Source organism: Aptenodytes forsteri, unplaced genomic scaffold (assembly GCF_000699145.1).
Source record: "Aptenodytes forsteri isolate BGI_AS27 unplaced genomic scaffold, ASM69914v1 Scaffold221, whole genome shotgun sequence".
In the NCBI taxonomy this organism is placed as follows: Eukaryota; Metazoa; Chordata; class Aves; order Sphenisciformes; family Spheniscidae; genus Aptenodytes; species Aptenodytes forsteri.
The window spans coordinates 1,033,877-1,054,335 of NW_008794411.1; the positions used below are offsets into that span (position 1 = coordinate 1,033,877).

General features: G+C 45.9%; 1 protein-coding gene across 1 annotated transcript in view; it reads left to right on the top strand.

Annotated features, from left to right (window-relative positions):
* The window catches only part of SLC4A4 (solute carrier family 4 member 4), a 205,418-nt gene that overhangs the window by 34,419 nt on the left and 150,540 nt on the right, over window positions 1-20,459 (top strand). Inside the window, exon 2 of the mRNA XM_009288809.2 lies at window positions 3,218-3,291. Coding sequence (XP_009287084.1) covers window positions 3,218-3,291 — 74 coding nt within the window. The remainder of the gene's footprint in view (window positions 1-3,217; window positions 3,292-20,459) is intronic.

Consider the following 20,459-nt stretch of genomic DNA (forward strand, 5'->3'; position numbering starts at 1 on the left):
TCTTTCTTCTGTCCAGTGTGTGTGTGTTTCCTCCATGGGATGGTGAAAATACCTTTTCTTGCTGCAGTGCTTCACTGATAGGACTCTTCCAGTTTTCCTCTGAGCACCCAAGTGAAGATTTTCCTGTTGTTTCATGTGATTTTTTTTTTTTTTTTTTTAATTTCTGCAACTCCCATTTCATGTTTTTTGAAAAATTCCAGGGGGCTGAAATATTTCCCCCGTGCAAATTCAGAAAGGGTGTTTTCTTGCTAGATTTTGGCCTGAAGAAATCCTGCAGTAATCTGAGAAGGGCAGAAAAGACCAAGTCAAGGGAGGTGGCGCTTGGGAGTCTAATCACTAAACTCCTGCGGATTAGAGACGGGGCGCTGTGCCAAGGCGACCCGAGCTCTATTCCTGGCCCTTTAAACCCCCCAACTCCTTCGGATCCGCTCTGCACGCATTTCAGGGAAAGCAACAGGCTTGCAATGTGTCATAAGCAGTTTTCCAAGCCTCCGCGGCTAGAAAGCGCAGCTGTTAAATGTGATAAACTGATCCAAGGGAGGAAAGGTGCCACTGCTGGGAGGGCGGGGGGAAGCGGGGCGGGGGGGGTCCGGCCCTGCTGCCCGCGGGTGAGGTGCTGCCCTGGGACGGCTCCGCAGCAAGCGGGGCACCCCTGTGGGCAGGGTGATGCTGGCAGGATGCACTGCCACGGTGGGGAATTTGAGCAGACATTTTACTGGGTGGATGGCACCCGGTGAATTTTCAGCACTGTACTCCTTGTGGGCAGCGGAAATCGCTCCCTTCCTTCCTTTCCCTTCTTTTCTCCCTCTGCTGTGAGACTGTTGCTTCTCAGGTGCTGCGTGCCTGGACTGATGCTGCCTCGGATGGCGTGGAGAAACTGGCGTTGGAAACCGGTGTTTGAGCAGGGGCTGTGGGGTGTGCAGGTGTGGTTGCACACATACACGCGTGCTGAGGGGCCTGAATGTCTCGGTGCTCAGGGAAGGGAGGCAAATGCCGGGGCACGTTGTGTGTGAAAGCCTAAGAACAGACTTTACGGAGTAATAAAGCGCGTGCGGTTTGTGTTTGGTGTGGAAATCCAGTCCCATCTGTTCCAGATGTTTTCAGTTGTGTTTATAGCAAGTAGCTACTGTGCTGCTTTGGGGGAAAAAGAATTAAAATAAAAAAAAATTGGGGTGTGCCTTCACAACCGTTGCAAACAGGCAAGAGCAGCCATGAAATATGTTCCCTTTTGTTGCCTTAGAAAAGATGCATAAATAGCCTTGAATAATTTAACGAAGAACTGGAGCTTTCGGGGAAGGCTTCTGTGTGCGTGCCTGAGTGCTGGCTTTGTGTGTTTTGTTGGTGAGAAGCATGTCCTACCCCTTCGTGCAGGACAACAGCTGCTTGTGAAATGGTACCTTTCTGAAGTCGGAGAAACATGTCCTTCAAATCCTCTGGCTTCTGGACCTCTTGCAGGCAGTGCGGGCAGAAAGAGCCTGTGTGAAGGGGAGGTGGGCCTTGTTCCGAATGTCTGAATTGGACCTAAACTTCGGCGCTGATGCTCATCTTCATTTCTGGGTATGGTGCTGTATTATTTACTGCCACCCAATAATCTGAATGAAAAAGTGTGTATTTCCATATGCTTGGTTAGTGGTTTTGAATCTGACCCGTTTTGCTTTGTTCTTTTTTATCTTTGACGTATTTGAGACTCGTTCGTGGGAGCTGAGCTGCGGACTATGAACCAAGGATGAGGCCGATGGCGTGTTAGTGAAGGTGCTTGAGGTGGAGGAAAACTTGGCAACGATGGGAGAATGGCTGCTGTGCTACTACTTCCAGAAAACGAGGGCTTTGGTACTTGCTTTTGTGGCTGAATTTTTTTGTTTTTTAGTTTTTTTTGTTCAGGTAGGCGTTGATATACAAGGTAGATATCCTAAGACTTCTTGGTACTCATCCGCTCAGTTTTTATACTCTCCTGAATTTGAATGTGCCGTTAAAAAAACTCTATTAAGTGTTTGCTGCTACTGCACTTGGAGGATCTTGCGGGATCACAAGTGGAAGCAATAGAGATGTGAAGAAGTTCTGAAGGCTTTGTCTGTTTCTGTACTGAGTTTGTCCCTATTCCATCTAGGGAATATAAGGAAAAGGTATTGTTTTTTGATCGGTACCCATATATGCCTGTTTCTTGTGGAAAACGGGTTACCAGATCTCCAGTTGTATTAAGATAGAAAGCTTCCACAGTGACTGTCCAGCAGTGAGCAGCAAATGTGCGCTTAGCCTGTAAGCGGTATGAAAGGAGATTATTTAATACAGCTAGATTTTTTTTTTCTTTGTTATTTTAGCGTTTTTGTATTTGCTTGTCAAAAGTGACTTTGCAGATCAACCCTTGGAAAGCATGCAGGGTCTTATTTTGTGGGCGAAATACAGCAGTACCAGTTCTGGGCAGTACCACAGGACTCTTACGGCGGAGGCATAGAATGAGGAGTCTCTTCTATACAGAGAAGCAGATAAGAGGTGGAGAGAAAAGGGGAGGGGAAAGAAGGCAACTACTAAAACCCGTCTCCAAAGGGATGAATGAATGAATGGGTGACACACATAAATGACTGCTGTGATGGTCTGACTTACTGTAGCTCGGTCTCTGGATAATCCTCATATGTCAGATTTCTGTAAGGCCAACGTGTGACGCAAAGCTTGCCTCTCAACAGACAAGTGTGCTTTGCTGGTATTAAGAGGCTGGCTGAAGGCTGGTCTCCCACTGTGCGTTCGAACGCGTGTGTATGTCTGTGTGTGGTATGCGTGCTTGCTTGTGTACGTGGTTCTGCAGCCGAGGTCTGTTAGAGGAACTTTAAAGCGAAACTGGAATTCCACAAACTCTTGGCTATTGCATAGACAGTCCCAAACTTGTGTATACGTCCTTTTTAGAAAAAAGGAAAAAGGAGGAGGGGGAAAAAAAAAGAAGAGGAAAAAAACCCAAAGACTTCTAGCTGGGATTACCTTTCTCACACCTGTCAGCACTGATGTCCTCTCAAGCTTAGAATTCGAGCTACGTGAGGCCAGCTTAAACCCAACGCCATTTGAAAGGAGCTCTATGAAGGAACAGCAGGCACTGGAAGGAGAACAGGAGTTCCCACAGGAACATGAACAACAGCTTGCAAGTTAACCTGCCCAGGACCTGGGCTCGTTCAAATAGCTCGCTCCAGGAGAAGTCTGAGCATTCCTTTTTTCTTTTCTATTACTATAGGATGGAGGACGAGGCAGTACTGGATAGAGGGGCTTCCTTCCTTAAACACGTATGTGATGAAGAAGAAGTGGAAGGTAAGAGACCTTGGGCTGCTGGGGAGAAAGGGTACCTTCACAATTTGTATTTGTGTGTACGATCGGCACAGTCATATAGCAGAGAAAAAGGGCACCTTTGTTTTGCTGAGTAATTAATCCTAAAATTGACTGAAACAAGGGTAAGCTGGGTCGGGGTGAAACTGACTTTTAAAAGAAATCCTCTTTTTCAGTTGAGGAGTGAATGGTGTTACATGCCGCTGGCACACATTTCCACTTCCCACAAAATTGTGTTTGCTGTGCCTTGCATAGTGGCTGTGAAATATCGGGGCCATTTGTTTTTCTTTCCTCTATGAATATAGTTTTGGCAATGCTTGCGTATCACCACTGCACTTGGAAGCGCTGGAATACGGTGGCAGGTGTTGCAGATGGAGAAGCGAACTGGAAAAACCAGCAGAATTTGTACCGAGTGTCAGGGCTAGACATAAGGCAGCAAGAAGACGTTTGCCTGGGTTATCCTTTTAGCTTAGGAGGAATAAAGAGAAGGTTTTTCCCTTGAAGAGGAATTTTTTAACAGAGCAAACAGTTTCTTCACTTTTTAGGAAAAGAGAGACTCCTTTGAAAGTGTTCTTATTTTCTCTCTAACTAAAAATGTTTTGAAATCCTGAAGGTAAAAGGAATTTAAAGGAGTTTAGTTTTGGGTTGTTTGTGGAAAATTATTAAGCTGATAGGAATGAACTATTTGCAGCAAATTCTCTTTTTCTTGTTTTATGAGGATCAGTTGACAGTGTGCTTGATAAACTAGTGGGGGAGGAGGAGAGGACGATAGGGTACGTACTCTACCTAGAAGGGGAAGGAGGCCAGCGTTTCGCCTCACAGTGCTATCCTTCTCCTCTTGACTTAGGTATATAATTTTATTCCAATTCCTTTATTTGCAAACAAATGTCTATGGCTTTTCGGTTTCAAATGTTTGGAAAGGTGTAGGGTTACAGCCGTGTCATTGTCACTGGTAATGGACGGTAAAGGATCAAGCAGTATGAAAGAAAATAATCTCCAAAGAGGTGGATTAGAACACTTTCAGCAAGTCAAACCAGTCATTTCCACGAAAAAGCCTGTGTTGTCTTCCTCTCTTGTATGGTGTAATCTGTGCTCAGTAGCTATAAATCGTCATGTTGGGTTTAATTAGACCATTTGCTGTCTGCAGGGTCGGAATGACAGGGTTTTTGTGTTAGCCTTTTGCTTGTAGAATAATTGATACTTTGGCACAGCAGAAACATTTGAGAGGGGGAGAACATTTCTTATATTTTACTGTCTTAAATGTTGCCACATGCTGTTGTGGTGTGTATTGCCCATATGTGATGCTCCAGGAATATAATACAAACTGCTGTTTGTGAAGAGCAGTGCGGGAGTGTCCTTTTTAACTGTCTGCAGGTGCTGTGAAAAAGGCTGTGGTTAAGGCCTTAAGTAATATTTGTAGATGTGGTGTGTTTATCTCCATGTTTCAGTGTAGATATCCTCATTTGATTTAGTTGGGCTAACAGAGCAGTTGCAGTTCGTCTCACTGGGGTAAGGAGAAGAGGAGGTGAAACAGGTATTTCTAATTGCACGCGACAGGCCTCTGAGAACTGTAGCTGCTTGTCTGAGCCTCCGGAGAGACTCGGAGCTGTGTAACCAGCTAATTCCCTTGTTCGTGCTGAAGGCAAGGCAGCACCCTGATTCTCGCCAGGCTTCTGCGAATGACCTAGCTAAATCACAAAAGGGGCTGCTGTCTGTGGCGGGGCCAGCGCTGACGCCGTAGCATCTGTCAGTGTCACGATGCATGTATGATTTGGTTGGTGAGTTGCTGCTCAGCCACTCCACTCTTCTGGAGCAGGACAGCCTTGAATTCATAGTGTACCTGGCAAATTTGGGGCATTACCACAGTGCAAGTAATCATTAAAGGCTTTGGCGTTTTGAAGAGATCTTATTTGCTGTAGAGGGGAAGATTTCCAGTGTAAATGATTGTATGATTCTATGCATCTTGTCAGCTACACCTAACTCTCTACACAGATATGCGCCCTGTATGTAAGTACACTTAATGTATGTGCGTATCTAATACGCACACATGCACCCAATGTACAGTCATAGTCTGCATGTATGGAATGAACTGTAGACTCACAGAATGGTTTGGGTTTGAAGGGACCTTTTAAAGACCGTCTAGTCCCACCCCCCTGCCGTGGGCAGGGACATCTTCCACTAGATCAAGTTGCCCAAAGCTCCGTCTCAACCTGGCCTTGAATACTTCCAGGGATGGGGCATCCACCACCTCTCTGGGCAACCTGTGCCAGCGTCTGACCGCCCTCACAATAAAGATTTTCTTCCTTATGTCCAATCTCAATCTACCCTCTTTCAGTTTAAGATCCAATGGAAGGGCTAAAACGTCAGGTTGAAGACCTTCGGCTGACACTTGGTGCAGATGCTTTTAAGTCTCCTAGATTTCTGCACTGCAAGTGGAGTCGTTTCAAGGAGGAGAGCATTTGTCTAGAGACCTGAGGGTGTTAGCTCAGAAGTGCTCTCCATTACTTCAGCCACTTCCATGGTGTGGTTATAACTTGCTTTTCTAAAAGGCTTACAGTAGTTGCACCTTCTGTAGAAGAAGGTAACAGCGAGTGGAATTGTTACCTCCAGGTGTATTTTATTTTTCTGATAGTTTTTATTTTTAGCCTCCTTTCGTGAGGAAACAACGTACATATTATAAAGTTGTTTGCCTCTCTTGCCTCTTCTTTCCATTCCTCTCCCAATAATTTTTTGCACCACATTTCTCAGGAAGGTTCTTTAAAGCTACTCTTAATTTCACTAAACTTGCAGGGAAAAAAAACTGAGCAGAGAGGAGAGACCGTTTTCTTTTCCCTCTGCTGGGGAAAGGGGAATTGTAACCTTTATCAGGAGACAGCTGACAGTGTCGTGCTAGGACAGTGGGACTTGGGGATTCCCCAGCTGCAGGAGTTTGTAGGAGAGAACGGGAAGACCCTACAGCAAAACGTTATAACATGCTTAGGAAGCAGGCTGCTTTTGTTGTTTGTGAATCGGTTTGATTTCAAACAGATGAAGACAGAATTTTAAAGTTGTCATTTTGAGCATCCCTGTTTTGCACGTTCTTTGCAAGAAGAGAGAAACAGCGTGGTGTCATTTTATTGGTAGCTGATGACCTCGCATTATGTCTATGAGATGGAGGTAGCAACTCTGGATTACCACGCCACTCACTAATTTGGTTATGTAGCGGTGTGGGGGAGAGGGAAGGACTTTGCTTTTTAAGGAGGGGGACAAATGGGCATTTCTGGTCAGTAGGATGTTCAGACATTTTCAGCTTGGGGCAATTGTCTGTCATGCCCTTGTTGAGTAAATGTAATGTTAATAGAAGCCATACATACCTGACAAAAGTATGTCCCTTTGGCCTGGTTCCGGAGATTGTTTAATGCATCTCTAAGATGGCACCTCAGTCTGGTCCTACACTGGAATGTGTTGCTATTTTATTAGTGATATCAGCTGTTGACATCCGAAAATTATTCCATTCCAGCTCACCCCCTACTGTCTTTATCAGTGGGAGGGCTCAGTTGATTAATTCGGTACGTTAGTTATGAAGAGCTGCTTTGCTGGCCTTCACTGATGTTGCACGTAAGTGCCCAGAAATGTGACTTGGCGAGACAAGGGATCTGCCCGGGTCCGGTTCAGAGTGTGGAAGGAAAGCAAGTGTGAAAATGTAGGCTTTCTTGGGGGAAATCAGGAAGAGGCACTGCCCTAAGCTGAACCTCCTGTGCGAGAAAACCATTCCCATTCATTTAGAGCACTGCACGTTCCTTTCCTTGAAGGTAATGACATATTGCTGTAATGCCACTGTTAGGAGTGCTGGTATGTGTGACATAAACAGATTACTTAATAACCAATTTTGCAAGAGGGGAAAAGTAAAGCTCCACCTTATCCTTTGAGATAAGGTATTCTTGGCTCTTTGAGCGTAACTTCCCTCGGGCTTGCTGCCACCCTGACTTCATGGTGGGGTGGCGGATGCTTGATTTCAAGTCTGACAACCCGCTGCTGGAAGGCCCGAGGAGCACTCTGGCTGCGTGTCCTAGGAGAAGGCGACCAGCACTCGTGTCAGCTGTTTTGTCCTGCGTTTCAAATGATCGGCAAAGCAAAGGTCTCGAGAGTATCTCTTAGATACCACTGTTGTTGAAGGAGTGACTTCAGGAAAAAATGCTGTTACAGGTGGAAACTTTTTCATGGATCCTATTATCATTATGGGATTTACTATATAGAGAGCCTAAAACAGGGATTTTGTAACAACTTTCCGTAACTACTTTTTCCATTTTAGTGGACGGCTTCCCACACTTTCCTCCTCCTTGCTTTCTATTCTCGACCCTGTTGTGTCGTTTCACTTGGCTGGTAGAAAGCTGTGTGATGCCGTAAGCCTGAGATTATTACTTGATGGCTGGATCAATGAGGAGAGAGGTTGAAAGGGTAAAGATAACTCTGAAAATCTTTACCTTTATTAACAGCAGGCAGAAGGTAGGAGAAATGACCTGTATTTACCCATTTACTTTGTTTTCTTTTTCTTCTCTCATCCCCGCCCTCAGTTTTTGATCGCTGACTGTAGGCAGACCTTCTCCGTTTTCAGACATAACCACAAGACCTGTTTCATATCAGTTAGAGTTTTTAATTGCTTCTGAAATAAATATGATTACAAAATTAATCAGATAAAATCTCAGCAGAGAATGAACTTCATTAATATTCTTTGGTACCTTTAATTTATATGCAGAGAGAGAGTAGTCTGTATTTTGCTTTGGTAAAACTGAGTCAGGCTTTGCTTGTGCAAAAGCCAAACGATGAGGACTCGGGCACTGCCTTTTTGCTCTCTTTCTGTACAGCAGCTGGCACAACTTGGGAACGGCAGGCACAGACTGGGACCTAAACGCTGCCCCACACAGCTAGTAAAAACAAGACGGGTGGTTTGGATCTTCTCAACTTTGAAGTATCTGGATGAAAGATTCAGATGAGCTTCTCTCCAGCTTTAATTCTCCATGACACTGTGCAGGATACTGAAATGTGCCATTGACTGGCTTGTCATAAATGAAAAGGTCTAGTGCAATGACTTCACTGCAGACTCTTGGTAATATGGTAAATCCCTATGGAAAAGTTGAGAGCGGTTTTTGTGTGTGGATTAATTAAGTCAATAGTACCAATGCTGTGAGGTCTGAGAAATACGGATCGCTCATGAAATGGTTTGTTCAGAAATTTTTGTCATTAAGATAATACAACTTTTCAGTCATTTGTTAGCTTGATGCTAGTAAATCTACGAGTGTGCTTACTATTGGCAATTTCCAGCAGGTGTCCGTGTTCCCCGTCATTGCATGGGATATGGTTCTGGTCACCACAGATGTCTTTCATCTGTTGTCAGGAATCGGCATTAACTTTAAAGTTGCTGGGGTTGTGTGAGAAGGTGTTGACGCCCACCTACTCCAAGCTCTGTGAGAAAAACTGCAATCCAAGTTCAGATGATGATAAACTGACTTTACATAAGGGAGTGATAAGTTGGCTGTGCACGCTGGAGAAATCGAGAAAATGTTGTAAGAACAGCTGAGTCAATATGTGATGTGGTTTGCCTGTTGCGAAGGAAAGGTTGTGTTTTCTTTTAAGCGATGATAAGTTTTGCACCGACACATGCTGTTGAGTATAAGGCATGTGGCAGCGAAGGGAGGTGTTTCCATACCATTTTGACAGTGACTGGCTTTTTTCCATCTCTGATCGGTTTAGAAACAATCATCAGCTCTCTGACCTGGTGGTGAAACTAATTTTGCTGAGGGCCATGCTACTTAGAAAGGTGGCCCTCGCATGGCACCTTACAGCCTTTGATGGGAGCAACTTCTCTGAGTGCGTGTTTTCAGTTACTGGGGCCATCCTGAAGTCGCTGGTCCCTACCAAGAGCGAGCGGACGCTTGGACGGTGCACGGTAGTCCAGTCCAGGGGCATGGGCCTCTGTCGTCTCAGTGTGCTCATGGTAACGACTCTACAAAGGTCACTTTTTAAGCCTTCTCTTCTTTTGTGCTTCAGTTTCTGTAGAAGCTGCCCAGCATCAGTGTGCATGCAGGCTGGTGGTGTAGTTGTGCACCTGCTGGTTACATGATGGTTTGGTCCTCTCCTGGGCCATTTCAGTTAGGATTCAAGTCTAGGCTCGTTTGACTGTCTTCTCCCACCCATTGTATATACCTTCCTCTGCCCAACAGCTCTTTTTTAAGGTACAGTAATACTGGATATGACAGTTCGGGATGGAGGTTGAAGAACTGATACAGCCTTTGCTCAGTCTTCAGATGTGAGCCCCAGATGTGCTGATTACCCTTTCTGAATTTTTCTGGGACATTTAAAATTAAAAGGTAACATAAAATGTATTGGGGAGGTCCAGTCGCAGTTGTAAAATGTGTAATGCCAGTGTTTGCTCTGTTTGGCTCTATTTAGCAAGTTCTGTCATGGTTTTTGCCTGTTCACTGAATTGACAGATTTTTAAGAGACGAACTCTATGCCATAAATCAAGGCATAGAGAAGTAGTGAAGGTAAACGACAGAACCCGCTTGGCAAACAGGGAAAGATATTGAGGCAGAAAGTGGAAGATACCTGACCCCATGTCAGGGTTGGGTTCCTTCAAGCTTGGCCACATTTCAAGCTTGGCCACGTCAAACGGTCGCAGCCTTTGTGTAGCTAGGGAACACAGGAGTGTCCTTCCCTCTCTCATCTGTGCCCAGAACTAGTGGAGCTGGGCTTAATCCAGAAACTGGTGCTAGGGCTGTTTCTGTAGCTTGCTAGGATAAGTGCAGTCTGTATGCTAGTTTAGTCATCATCTCAGCCTTCGTGAAGGTCCGTCCCTTCGGGTGATACTCCTAATCTGGGTGCACAACGCCGTGAGAACTTCCTTAGCAGTGAAAAGGGACTGAGAAGGGATGTAGGAAGCTCTGGCGCTTCCTTGAAGGAAGCGTTGTGCTGCTGGAGAGGCGTCAGGAGGCCTCTGTGTGAATGGGGCTCCCGCTGGTGAGCATCATGTTGTTTGCATTCCTTCGCGGTGCCCTGCTGGCAGCAGCTCGGCCTTCTAGCAACCCCGGCTTCGGCCGCAGTCTGCCTTTCGTAAAACACACCGCCGCCTCTATATGTTTAATTATAACTGCAGCCTTGGAATCAAGGTTTGCTTGCAGCAGGGCCGTTTTCCTACTGATGCAGTACTGCAGAGTTGGGCGGTTATGGGGACTTCCCATGAGCTGCCTGGCACTTTGCAAACCCAAGGAAACAGGATGGTGGTTTAGGTAGATCTCTGCCTGGCACGTTGCAGTTGTATGTCTTGTTTTTGTTGCTAACCTGTGCCCAGCCTTTGCTGTTTATTCTTCAGGCTTTGGACAACATGCTACTCCATGCAGTCGTTGGCAGTGATTAGGAGTTCAGGCTCTAAAAAGACCACGGCGTTTGCTTCAGAGTTTGGAGTGCAGATTTCAGCGGCGTGCCTTCCTGTTACTTGTGCGCAAGTGGTAAAGCAGCAGCTGACCTTTAGTACCCAGAAAGCAGTTTGAGGTTCTTTCTCTGAAATGGGGCAGCACTTGGATACCTTAGTCAGTATACCACTGCTCTTACTTAGATTGGAGGGTGGTCTAAAACCTACCGGCATCTATGAACTTGATAGTGCCAGCTTGGTATTCATTTGGTCAGCCTTGGTAATTAATGAGATGGAAATACAGAAAACGAGGCCAAGTTTTTCAGCCAAGATGGGCTATTTTGGGTGGTCATTTGGGGCATTTCAGAAGGGGTCATAATTTTAAAGGAACTGTGGTCGATGCTCGAGGCGGATGCCAGAAAATTCAAAGGTACCACGCTTCCGAACAGCTTGGCCTAAAACTTAAATCAAACAGTCCAGCACGGCTCCCCTCCTCTGCCCTGCTCCCCAGAGCCGTGCGTTTTTAAAGTCTTCCTTTTTCTTTCCGTGGAATCCAAGCAGTACTGGCCAAATTAGATCAGATCACAGCAGGACAGGTTTGGTGGCTTCTGTAACATCTCACGGCTCCAAAGAAGGGAGAAAGAAAAGCAGCTTATGGTGTTGTGAGTAAGAGTCTCGCAATGGCTTATATAAAGCTCAGTGAGAATACCCCAAACATGTTTATTGTTCTGTCTAAACAATGTCCACCCATTAATTCATTGCCAACTTCCTTATATTTTCCTGTCTTGGAGCAATACCTTATAGCTGTCATCAATGTGTGTCTTCCGGGCTTCATATTCTGATCCTTTCCTCGCAATTCCTAGCGTAGTTTTTGGTGACTGACTTGGTCTGCTCCTTCTAAACAAACAGGCTTTGTAGGATCTTCAGGAAGTCAAATGAAGACCTCATTTCATTTTTTCATTTTCTTTTCCTGTTTAGATATTCTTGACTTGACTTTATGTGAGGTCCGTCTTTTAGAGCCATCCCGTTCTTCAGGACACAGTGCTAACTCATCTTTTAAACATGCTTCGCGGGAGCGGCCCCTGAATCTTGTTAGGAATCTGGCAGTTCAAGTCTGGGTCATCGATGGGGAGCGAGCGTACGTTTGAAATTCGGAAGTACAGGCTTTAGACAGATGGCTAGGAAGACTTTCCTTCTGGCTTACTATAGTGTTGTTACGTGGGAACCTTTTAAAGACTGCAGAGGTCACTTTACCTAAAGATTAAGCTGACCTTTTGAAGATACTGAAGTTCTAGAAGCCTGATGTTACAAAAGAAGAAAAAAACCCCTCCGATGTGCATGCTGTCTTCCCCTACACAGCTCAGTTCCCTGCCCCTTGTAGTGATTTTAATAAAGGACTGCATATTAAGATGTGAAGTGCAGTAATACAAATACGTAAAACTATTTTTGGACAAGTTCCCTGCTTGATTAAGTAACTGCATCTTCATTGCTGCTGCTGGGTCCTCTCTTGAATACTTTCATCTTAGCCATGAATTCGGGGTTCTTTTGTCAGAACTGGCGGAACTGAAGAGAGCCCTGTTGTTTCTAATCTTGTCCCTTCCTATTTCATCTGTCAGTTGCATAGTAGGTTTGGTTTTGTCTCTCTTGGAGTCTCTGTTTTCTTTTTTGCCCTTTACTGCATCTCTCTCGTTGCAGGCTGTTCTCCTGATGGCATTTATTAGGTTGTGAACCCCCTACTCAACCTTGTGGTTGCCATTTTACAAGTGTTTGTTCCCATCACGTGATGGATCCACACTGACCCTTTTCTTTGGCCAACTGCCACATACCATGGAAGAATTAGTTTATTGCATGCTGCTATTGTTTTAAAGGCCCTTATGCCTGAGGGCCTTCCTGATCTCAGTTTTTTTCAGCTACCTGGTTACAGACTTGCGCTACTTTATTCCAGTCTTTTCCGTACAGATGTGATTTCTTCTGGTTCTCCCAGCCAGTCTCTTATCCAGCATCCTTTGTCCAACTCTAGGCATCCACCTGCTACTGCTGGTCCTGCGGCAGTCTGCGCTCGGTCCCTCAAAAGGCCTCGGGTTCCCTTCGTGGGGACCTCTTGCAGAGAGGTAATTTTGTGCCCAAGCATCACCACTGTAAGACCTCCATGCACGTTTCTGCACTAATAGAATCGTTACTGTGACGCAAAGAGCCGAGTCTGCTCCAGTTGTGCGGGCTGCCCTCTCTTTGGAGGGAAACGCATCTTTTCTGTGGTTCTGCTGCTTGACGGGGCTATTTTGCTGTGGGGAACAGGAGGGATTTGGATCTGATTTGTCTCCAACTGGTACATTAGCTTGTTTAGATTTCACCCAGATTTCAACAAACAGAGTGCTCAATGAATCCTTCTGCTGTTTACCTGATGGGTAAGTTTTTACTCGCCTGGAAAATCAGTCTCTGGAGTATCGGGATGTTCTGAAAACCGTGTGGGGACCGAGTGGTGAGCCTGGGAGTGTGCCTGGTCAGCCCGTCTAGAGGGTTGGTTATGGTTTTGTTTTGTTTTCTTTTGAGTTTCAGTATCTGTGTTCATATGCATTAATGGGAATAGTACTTAACTCTTACACAGTGCTAGGGGAAATCATCGTGTTCCTTGTTTCTAATGCATGAACTAGCCATGTTCACTGACAGGTCTTGTGAATGTCCATGTCTTTTCTCCTACCCAGAACTTACATCTTCCTAACATATCATTGAAAATGTTCCCATTTGCTTCTTGTTTTTGTGGCCTGTGTTTTCATCTGTGGGGAAATTAATGCTCTTTCAGATCACTCCTGGGAAATTTTCAGGTGAAATATGATGACTGTGTAGGAGGGACTGGGAGAGTCATTTCTGTTCCACTGGTGCGAACAGTTCCCTGAAGCAGGGTGTCGCGCAGGCTGTGTCCCCCATCCCGTGTGCGCCTGGGTGTGCAGAGCGACAGCCGTGACCTGGAAGGTGGAGTTGGTTGGGGTGGAGGGCCTGCGCCTGCTCCTCTGCTAGCACCAGTCCCGGGAGGTGTTTGGCTCCTGTAACCCTTTTAAAATCAGGTAGAGTTAAGGGCACTCGGCACGTGACGGCGTGGCCTTTCGTTCTTATTTCTTGAGCTGATTTGAAACTAAGCAGGGCTTAGTTTGGGACTTGCTTAGTGCTACTTTTAGTATCTCCCCTTTAAAATGGATCATCCCTGCGATTTATTTGTCCTTCTGCGCCATCAGCTTTTTATGTCATTTATTTCCTTTGATTCTCACACAAAACGAGAAGTACCCTTCTGCTGCCACCCCCAGGTTTGAAAAGCAGCCGCTAAAAGCTGTGCTAGCCTGGCTGTAATCCCAGCAGCGTGTTGGCTAGTGCCATGTCTCGGCTGTCTGCTTGGCGGTACGCCGACACCTTCTTGGCCACAAAGGTGTGCCGTGCCATCTTCTGCTGATGAAGCATGTGGCGGGCTGCATCCCCTGCCCGTCTCGTGTGACTTTGGAGCTGCGGTAGGTGCAGATTCCTAAACGTTAGACATCACTACAGAGCAAGTTTTCATGAGTTAGCAACTTGTTAGTGGTAGGAGTGAAAGCTGTATGTTCCTGGGATGTGTCAGAAGCCACATCAGTAAGTAAAGCTTCCCCGCCCTGAGGGTATGCTGTGTTTCAATTCCATCCAGGTATGAGACTGATAGCTAGGCTATGGAAATGGGCAGAGAAGGGCCTGGTTCTTATTATAGGTGCCCCAAAGTTAAATGGCCGGGGCATCCTGAGCAAAGCCCTTCGTTCGGGCGGCCTGAAATACCTGTCCCAGTCTTCTCTGAGAGCCTGGGTACACACGGCTGCCCAGTGCAGGAGGCGCGAGTGGCCAGAGCTTGTGGAGAAGAGGTTGGCTGTGTAGACATGTCAATTGTAACCACATGAGCCTGTCCAAGCCTGATCGGGTTTAATGTGACTCTCCCTGTTCTTTGGAAAGGAGCCTTGAAAGTAAAAACACGGGCCGGGTGAAAACTGCTAACACTCAGCTCATTTTCATTGCTTTATAAATTTTAAATGTTAAGTTTTGATCTCGTTTCCTTCTAAGGTGCCAGTCCAAGATTCTTTATGGGCTAGTCTGACCAGGCCCTAAGTCTCAACAACCCCAGTCATGTGGAAGGGATTCCTTCTTAGATACTATGCACCAGGCAAACTTTATCCTTTGATCCTGTAACTTTCGGCTCCTTTCTCTAAATGACCAAGTTTTGGTTTTGCTAAGCAAAAGCCATTGCACTGTCATCATTTTCTTATAGTGCTTAAAAATGGAGAGGATCATAAAGAAAGTGATCTCTGTCTGCTTTTTCGTTTGGCTGTAGATACCTCTTCAGTCTCACGCAGCGTCAGGCTTAAAGTCTGTACTTGGTCATGCACTAAGATTGCAGAAAGCTGTAGACCCAGCTCAGTGTCCAGACGAACGCAGAGACCTCAGGCACAAAAGGTGTCACCACACTTAGATAATCTAATCATATCTGCTGATTTACCTTTTTTTTTCCCTTTTTTCTTCTTTTCTCGTGCTAAGGCTACGATTTCAGTTTCCTTTTTTCTTTTTTTCTCGTGCTAAGGCTACGATTTCAGTTTGCGTTTCCTGTAACGCAGGTTTTCTGGTAGTACCCTACATTTGGGTTACTACCATGGCCACTGATATTCTATTACATGTACGTGTTGAAATACACAATGCAAAAGGCTTTGTCGAAAGACTGTTGTTGCAGGATGAAGCTCCCCAGAATCACCTAAATTCAAACTTCATGAGAAACCTGAGCTCTACAACTCTCCATAGGCGTGTCACGCATCAGGTCTATTCTGTATGATTCTTCTGGGAGGAATTGGTTTCTTACCAAGGACGTGGTAGGACGTGATAATGCTCTTTAAGGCAAACGTGGTTCCAGAACTGGTTTGGGAAACAACACTTGAACTATGGATTTCTCTCTATATAGAATTTTTTTGTCGTTTGCTGCCTGTATCGTAGCATGAATAGATCCACATGTTTCGAACAATATAGATGGCTTGTGCCTCACAGGCCTTGGGACGTCCAATTTGGGGCTGACATGATTGCACAGAGAGTGTGCTCCCAGCACACTTCTCATGCAGGCAGATCCCAAGGTCTCTTCGTCACGTACATTTAACGAGATCCTCAGCTGACGGTGCCAGGCTTGTTCTGGTTCTTTCACAGCTGCACTCCCCTTCGCTTAGCAGTGGACAGGGCAGCCGCTCACTGCGTGCATTGCACGTATGCCGTGCCTCTCAGTCTCTGAAAACTGCCATACTTTCTTCCTTGGACAGAAAAGGATCCTCACTGACAGACAGTTCAGGTTTGATTCCAGCCTTGTGCCACAGTGACTGCAAAAACGCCTAGACAGAATTACGGGTGTTGAGGTGTAGGAACCTGGTGTGTTTGATGCAGGTCCTGGCTTTGCCTGCTGAGAAGCCCTTGTGAAGCTTTCTGCAAACCTCAGCGGGTGATGGGGAGCGAGCACTCGAAAGCAGAGCGGGATTGTGTGGGTAGCAGGTGATCAGGCTATGCTAACACACAAGTTTGGCTACGTAAACACACACAAGGAACTAATGGGTGGCTGAAACTTCACCAGGTCAGACAACTTCAAGCCTGCAGATTTCTTACTGGTTTTATTTTTCAGTACACTTTTTTCCCTCCTGTGTTTACGTTTCTTTAACCCCCACGTTTCCTTAAATGGAATAACTCAGAAAAGAAACAGCGTGGCGTTGCGCGGAGGCGGTATGCCTGGGGGCCTGACTCGTTGAGGCAGGGTGTCTGGAGCTACTTTCTTTTGTGCATGCTGTCAGAGCGCTGCTGGGGTCAGCACATGAGCTTGTGTGGTGTGCACGACTTGAGATGCAGATAGTTTCATTCCCAGGACGTCAACAAGACCATGCTTGGCCAGGATGGAGGCAGGAGATGAACAGATATTCTTGCAGGCAGGGAGGGATTAAGTTCTGCATTTTACAGAAATTAAATTGGGTAATATGTGAGCGGGTTTTCACCAGTAAAACTGACTCAGGGACTCTCCTGTGCCCAAACTCTAAATCTGGACTCTGAATCATGAGCTGCTATTTTTTAATAGCTCTTAATAAAGCAAAAGATGTGGTTTCAACCAAAATTTTTCTGGGGGAAAAATACCTCTCTGATGATGACTACTACTTGCTCTATTAATAATCAGATGAAACGATTTTGCTCTGCATTTGGTGCGCAGTAAAGTTTCTCCTCAGGCACAAGAAGCTAACTTCAAAAGTTTTAGCTACAGCAGGTGTAAGTTCAAGGAAGCCACGACCCGTCACTGTCCTTTAGAATAGAAAAGGTGCCACTTTGACCTGCAGGCCTCGCTCAGCATCTTACCTATGGGATTTTAGTGTTGTGAAATACATGCCTCCGGTCAACCGGAACAGCTCTAAAAATTAATGAGGTGCGCACAGAGGCTAATCATTTTCCTGGGGGAGAGCGGGGAGGGCGAGGGGAGCAGCCCCCAGAAAAGGCTGTGAATGCAGTGGGGGCCGCAGGAGGAAACCGGCAGTTGGCCCGTGTCGGGCGTACAAGAGAGAGCTACGGCTGAGCGGGACCTGGATTACCAGGAGGAGTTCAGCGCTGGGCGCTGTGCTTCCCATCCTCTACCAAGCCGTAGGGTAATAGTGCGGTGCATGTGTGTCACGTTAAATTTATCAGGCATTACCATGTGTAGTCAATGGTTCTCATGGGAAAGGCTCTGTTACCCCGGTGAGTAGGAAATGTCTCAGAAACCCCGTGCATTGAGAGTATGTGTCAATTGTTTCCTTCCAGGCGCTTTGGGAAGGGAGCCTAGAAGTTTATCTCAGCATTTGCAACAATATAAACAGATGCCAAGCACTTCAAGTACGCAGAAAAGGAACATGTCTTGCTTGGCCTCCCTGAACAGATGGGAGGGGGAGGGAGACAAAAAGCAATGTTAAGTAAGTCTCTCCCTTGCAGAATAGGGAAAAGCAGCTAAGTAATGCAGATGTTTGCCTGCGTATATTCAACTTAGTTTCATAGTACCAAAATCTGTACTGTCCACACGTGGTCAAAAGATTAAAGAGTTCTGTTGGCAGCATATTAAAGTATTAAGACTACAGGCTTACTATGATGTGTTTCTGTTATCAAGCTGACCACAGAATTGAAGTGATTCAAAGGAGGACGTTGTTTTAATACAGCTACCGGAATCACCCCATCCTTCTGCATCTGGCTTTTGGATGCAATCTTGGCTGTAAGAATCCCTTGGGAATGGCTACCAGTGCCCTGTCTGTCCTGGGGCCACCCCTACCCTGCCGGAGCTCCTGCTCGTGCTCGGATAAGATTTCCCCTTCTCTGTCCCTGTGCAGCGTTTATGCCATCTGCCATGTTAAAGCTGATGTTTCTGGTTGCTGGAATAGCTTTCCGGGTTTCCTTTGACACGCTAGAGCTAAATCATCTCTTCAGGCATTGCTCGGTAAGGTCTCGCTGCAGATGTCTCCAACTTTGGCATCGTGGCTCTGCCCATTCCCTCTGTGGCGTGAGCCCATTTCTCAAAGATCGCAGTGCTGGCACGCTGGGCTGGAGGCAGCAGATGCAGGTCCCTTTTCTTCTGTCACTGTTGTGCTGCCTGATTTTGGACCTTACTCGACTTCGGATTTCTGTTTCTTTTTTTGTCCTGCTCCCTGAGATGGCAAGTCATTAGCGTCCGGTGCTGCACCGGACAGTTGTTGGCACCCAGCAGCAGCAGGAGATGCGCATGTAGTGGTGAACTTTTAATATCTCAGCCTAGATAATATCGTCTAAAAAGTAACTGTAACTTCACTCGGAGAGATTTTCACTAACCCTTTATAGCTGTTAGTTTTTATCTTGATATCATAGGCACTCTATATCTTTATATCTGATTTATTTATTTATTTAGTATGGTCTTCTGCATAGTTGCCACCAGGACATAAACTTGAGCTTGCTGTAGCACTCTAGCCACCGGAACGATGATGTGATCCATTTCAGGGCCATCACAGGCGCTGTCACACCATCATGTCTGTGAGTGAGAAGGGAGTTTCTTCATAAGCCTCTGCTTTCCATTGCAATTTCCACATAACAAATTACTTTGGAGCCAAAATGTAGCACACTTAGTGCCACTCTGGGGATGAACATATTTTTTCAAATGATCGTATTGGAGGATAATTTTTTTTTTCTTTTCATTTTCTTGGTCTTTGAGAATTAAGAATGCAGTATTTAAGAAACCTTTTTCAGATGCTTTTTTATACTTAAGTAACTCAACAACAGCATGCATTTAAAATTTCTAATTTGCCCTCTGTGTTTGCTTTTCAAAGGAGCTACTGCTGGAGATCTGTATACCTCGGTAGTCTTGCTGGACTATAGAGCACATATGTAGGTGGCTATGAGAGACAGTGTAAAATGCATGGGGCGTGGGCTATTTTCATAAGCCTGCATACAGCTCATCATTCCGTTATTTGCAAAGCCTTTGGGGAACTCAGCTATTGTAAAATTGCTATCAAGGAGGGCCACTGTGGTCAAGCAGCTTTTTAAAAGATCGTGGATGCTTTCAGTATGAAAATTCACATGCAAAAAAGGTGAAGGATTCTCCAGACCTCACAGCGGGCCTCGAGAGCGTGTGGAATTTGAAATGGCAAATGCAGGGTTGTTTTTCATTGAAAAGTCAGTTTGTTATGGAAATTGGGCATTTTGTGCCTAAATTTTCAGTTGTTCGGTCTCAAAGATTTGATTTATCATAATGAGGAATTAGAGACGCATGTTTAGCAGTGAAGTTAACTGGTGGCTGCAGACTCTGGCTTTACTGTTGCGCTGGCATTTCCAGAGCAGCTTCCCGTGTCTTGCAAATAGGTGGTTCATCTGGAACCTCGTGATGCTGCTGAAAAGCAAACAGTAATAGTAGGTGCAGCTTGCAGGTGAAAGGAAAGAGCAATGCACATGCAATATGCATATGCATATTTCCCTCATTGCCTCTGTAACGAGGGAGAATCGGTAGAGGTGGGTCGGTGGCAAGGGCCAGTTTTCTCTCTAACTTTCTCAAGCACGTGTCTGTTTTATCAAGCGAAGCCTGACTTTTGTTCCTCGCTTGACTTAATTCTTATTGCCGAGCAAAAGGGCGTCTGGCTGCTGCAAAAGAGAGGTGGACGCAGCTCTGAGCTGAACGGAGAGTTGTTGCAGAGCTCCGTGTCTTGGTAACACCGAAGCACATCTCGTCTGGCTTCAGACACTGTCGCCGTCGTCTCGTTGAGTGCCCACCCGTTTGACAGAAGTTCTTGTGGTTTCGGGAGTGATGTGATTTCACATTGCGGAGCGCGTTTCAAGAGGGTCTTTTGGCTGGGTATCTTCTGTGGCAGATATTTGTAGGTGCTGGAGTCAGGACCGAGGGGTATCTTACCTGTGCTTCCTGCTCAAAGCCACGGAGGCTGGGATCTGAAGGCTACTGTTGGGGGGGTCTCCCCTCTCTCTGGGGAGGCACCTGCCGAATGAGTTGGGGTGGGAGAGTGCTGTGGGATGGAGTGCAACTCTCCAAAAGCTGTAGCCTCTGCCTTCTCTTGAATATGCCATCCGGTATGCTCGCATGGGGTTTTAACAGCCATGCATTCATGCAAGGTGTAAGCACATGCTAAGAACAGATGGTTGTGAAGTGACCGAGGCAGTGACTCTGCAGAGGGACAGCTCTGCAGAAACTCCGCTGTGAGCAGAAGGAAATGACTGTACCTACAGATAAATACATTTGTTCTTACGTGCATTT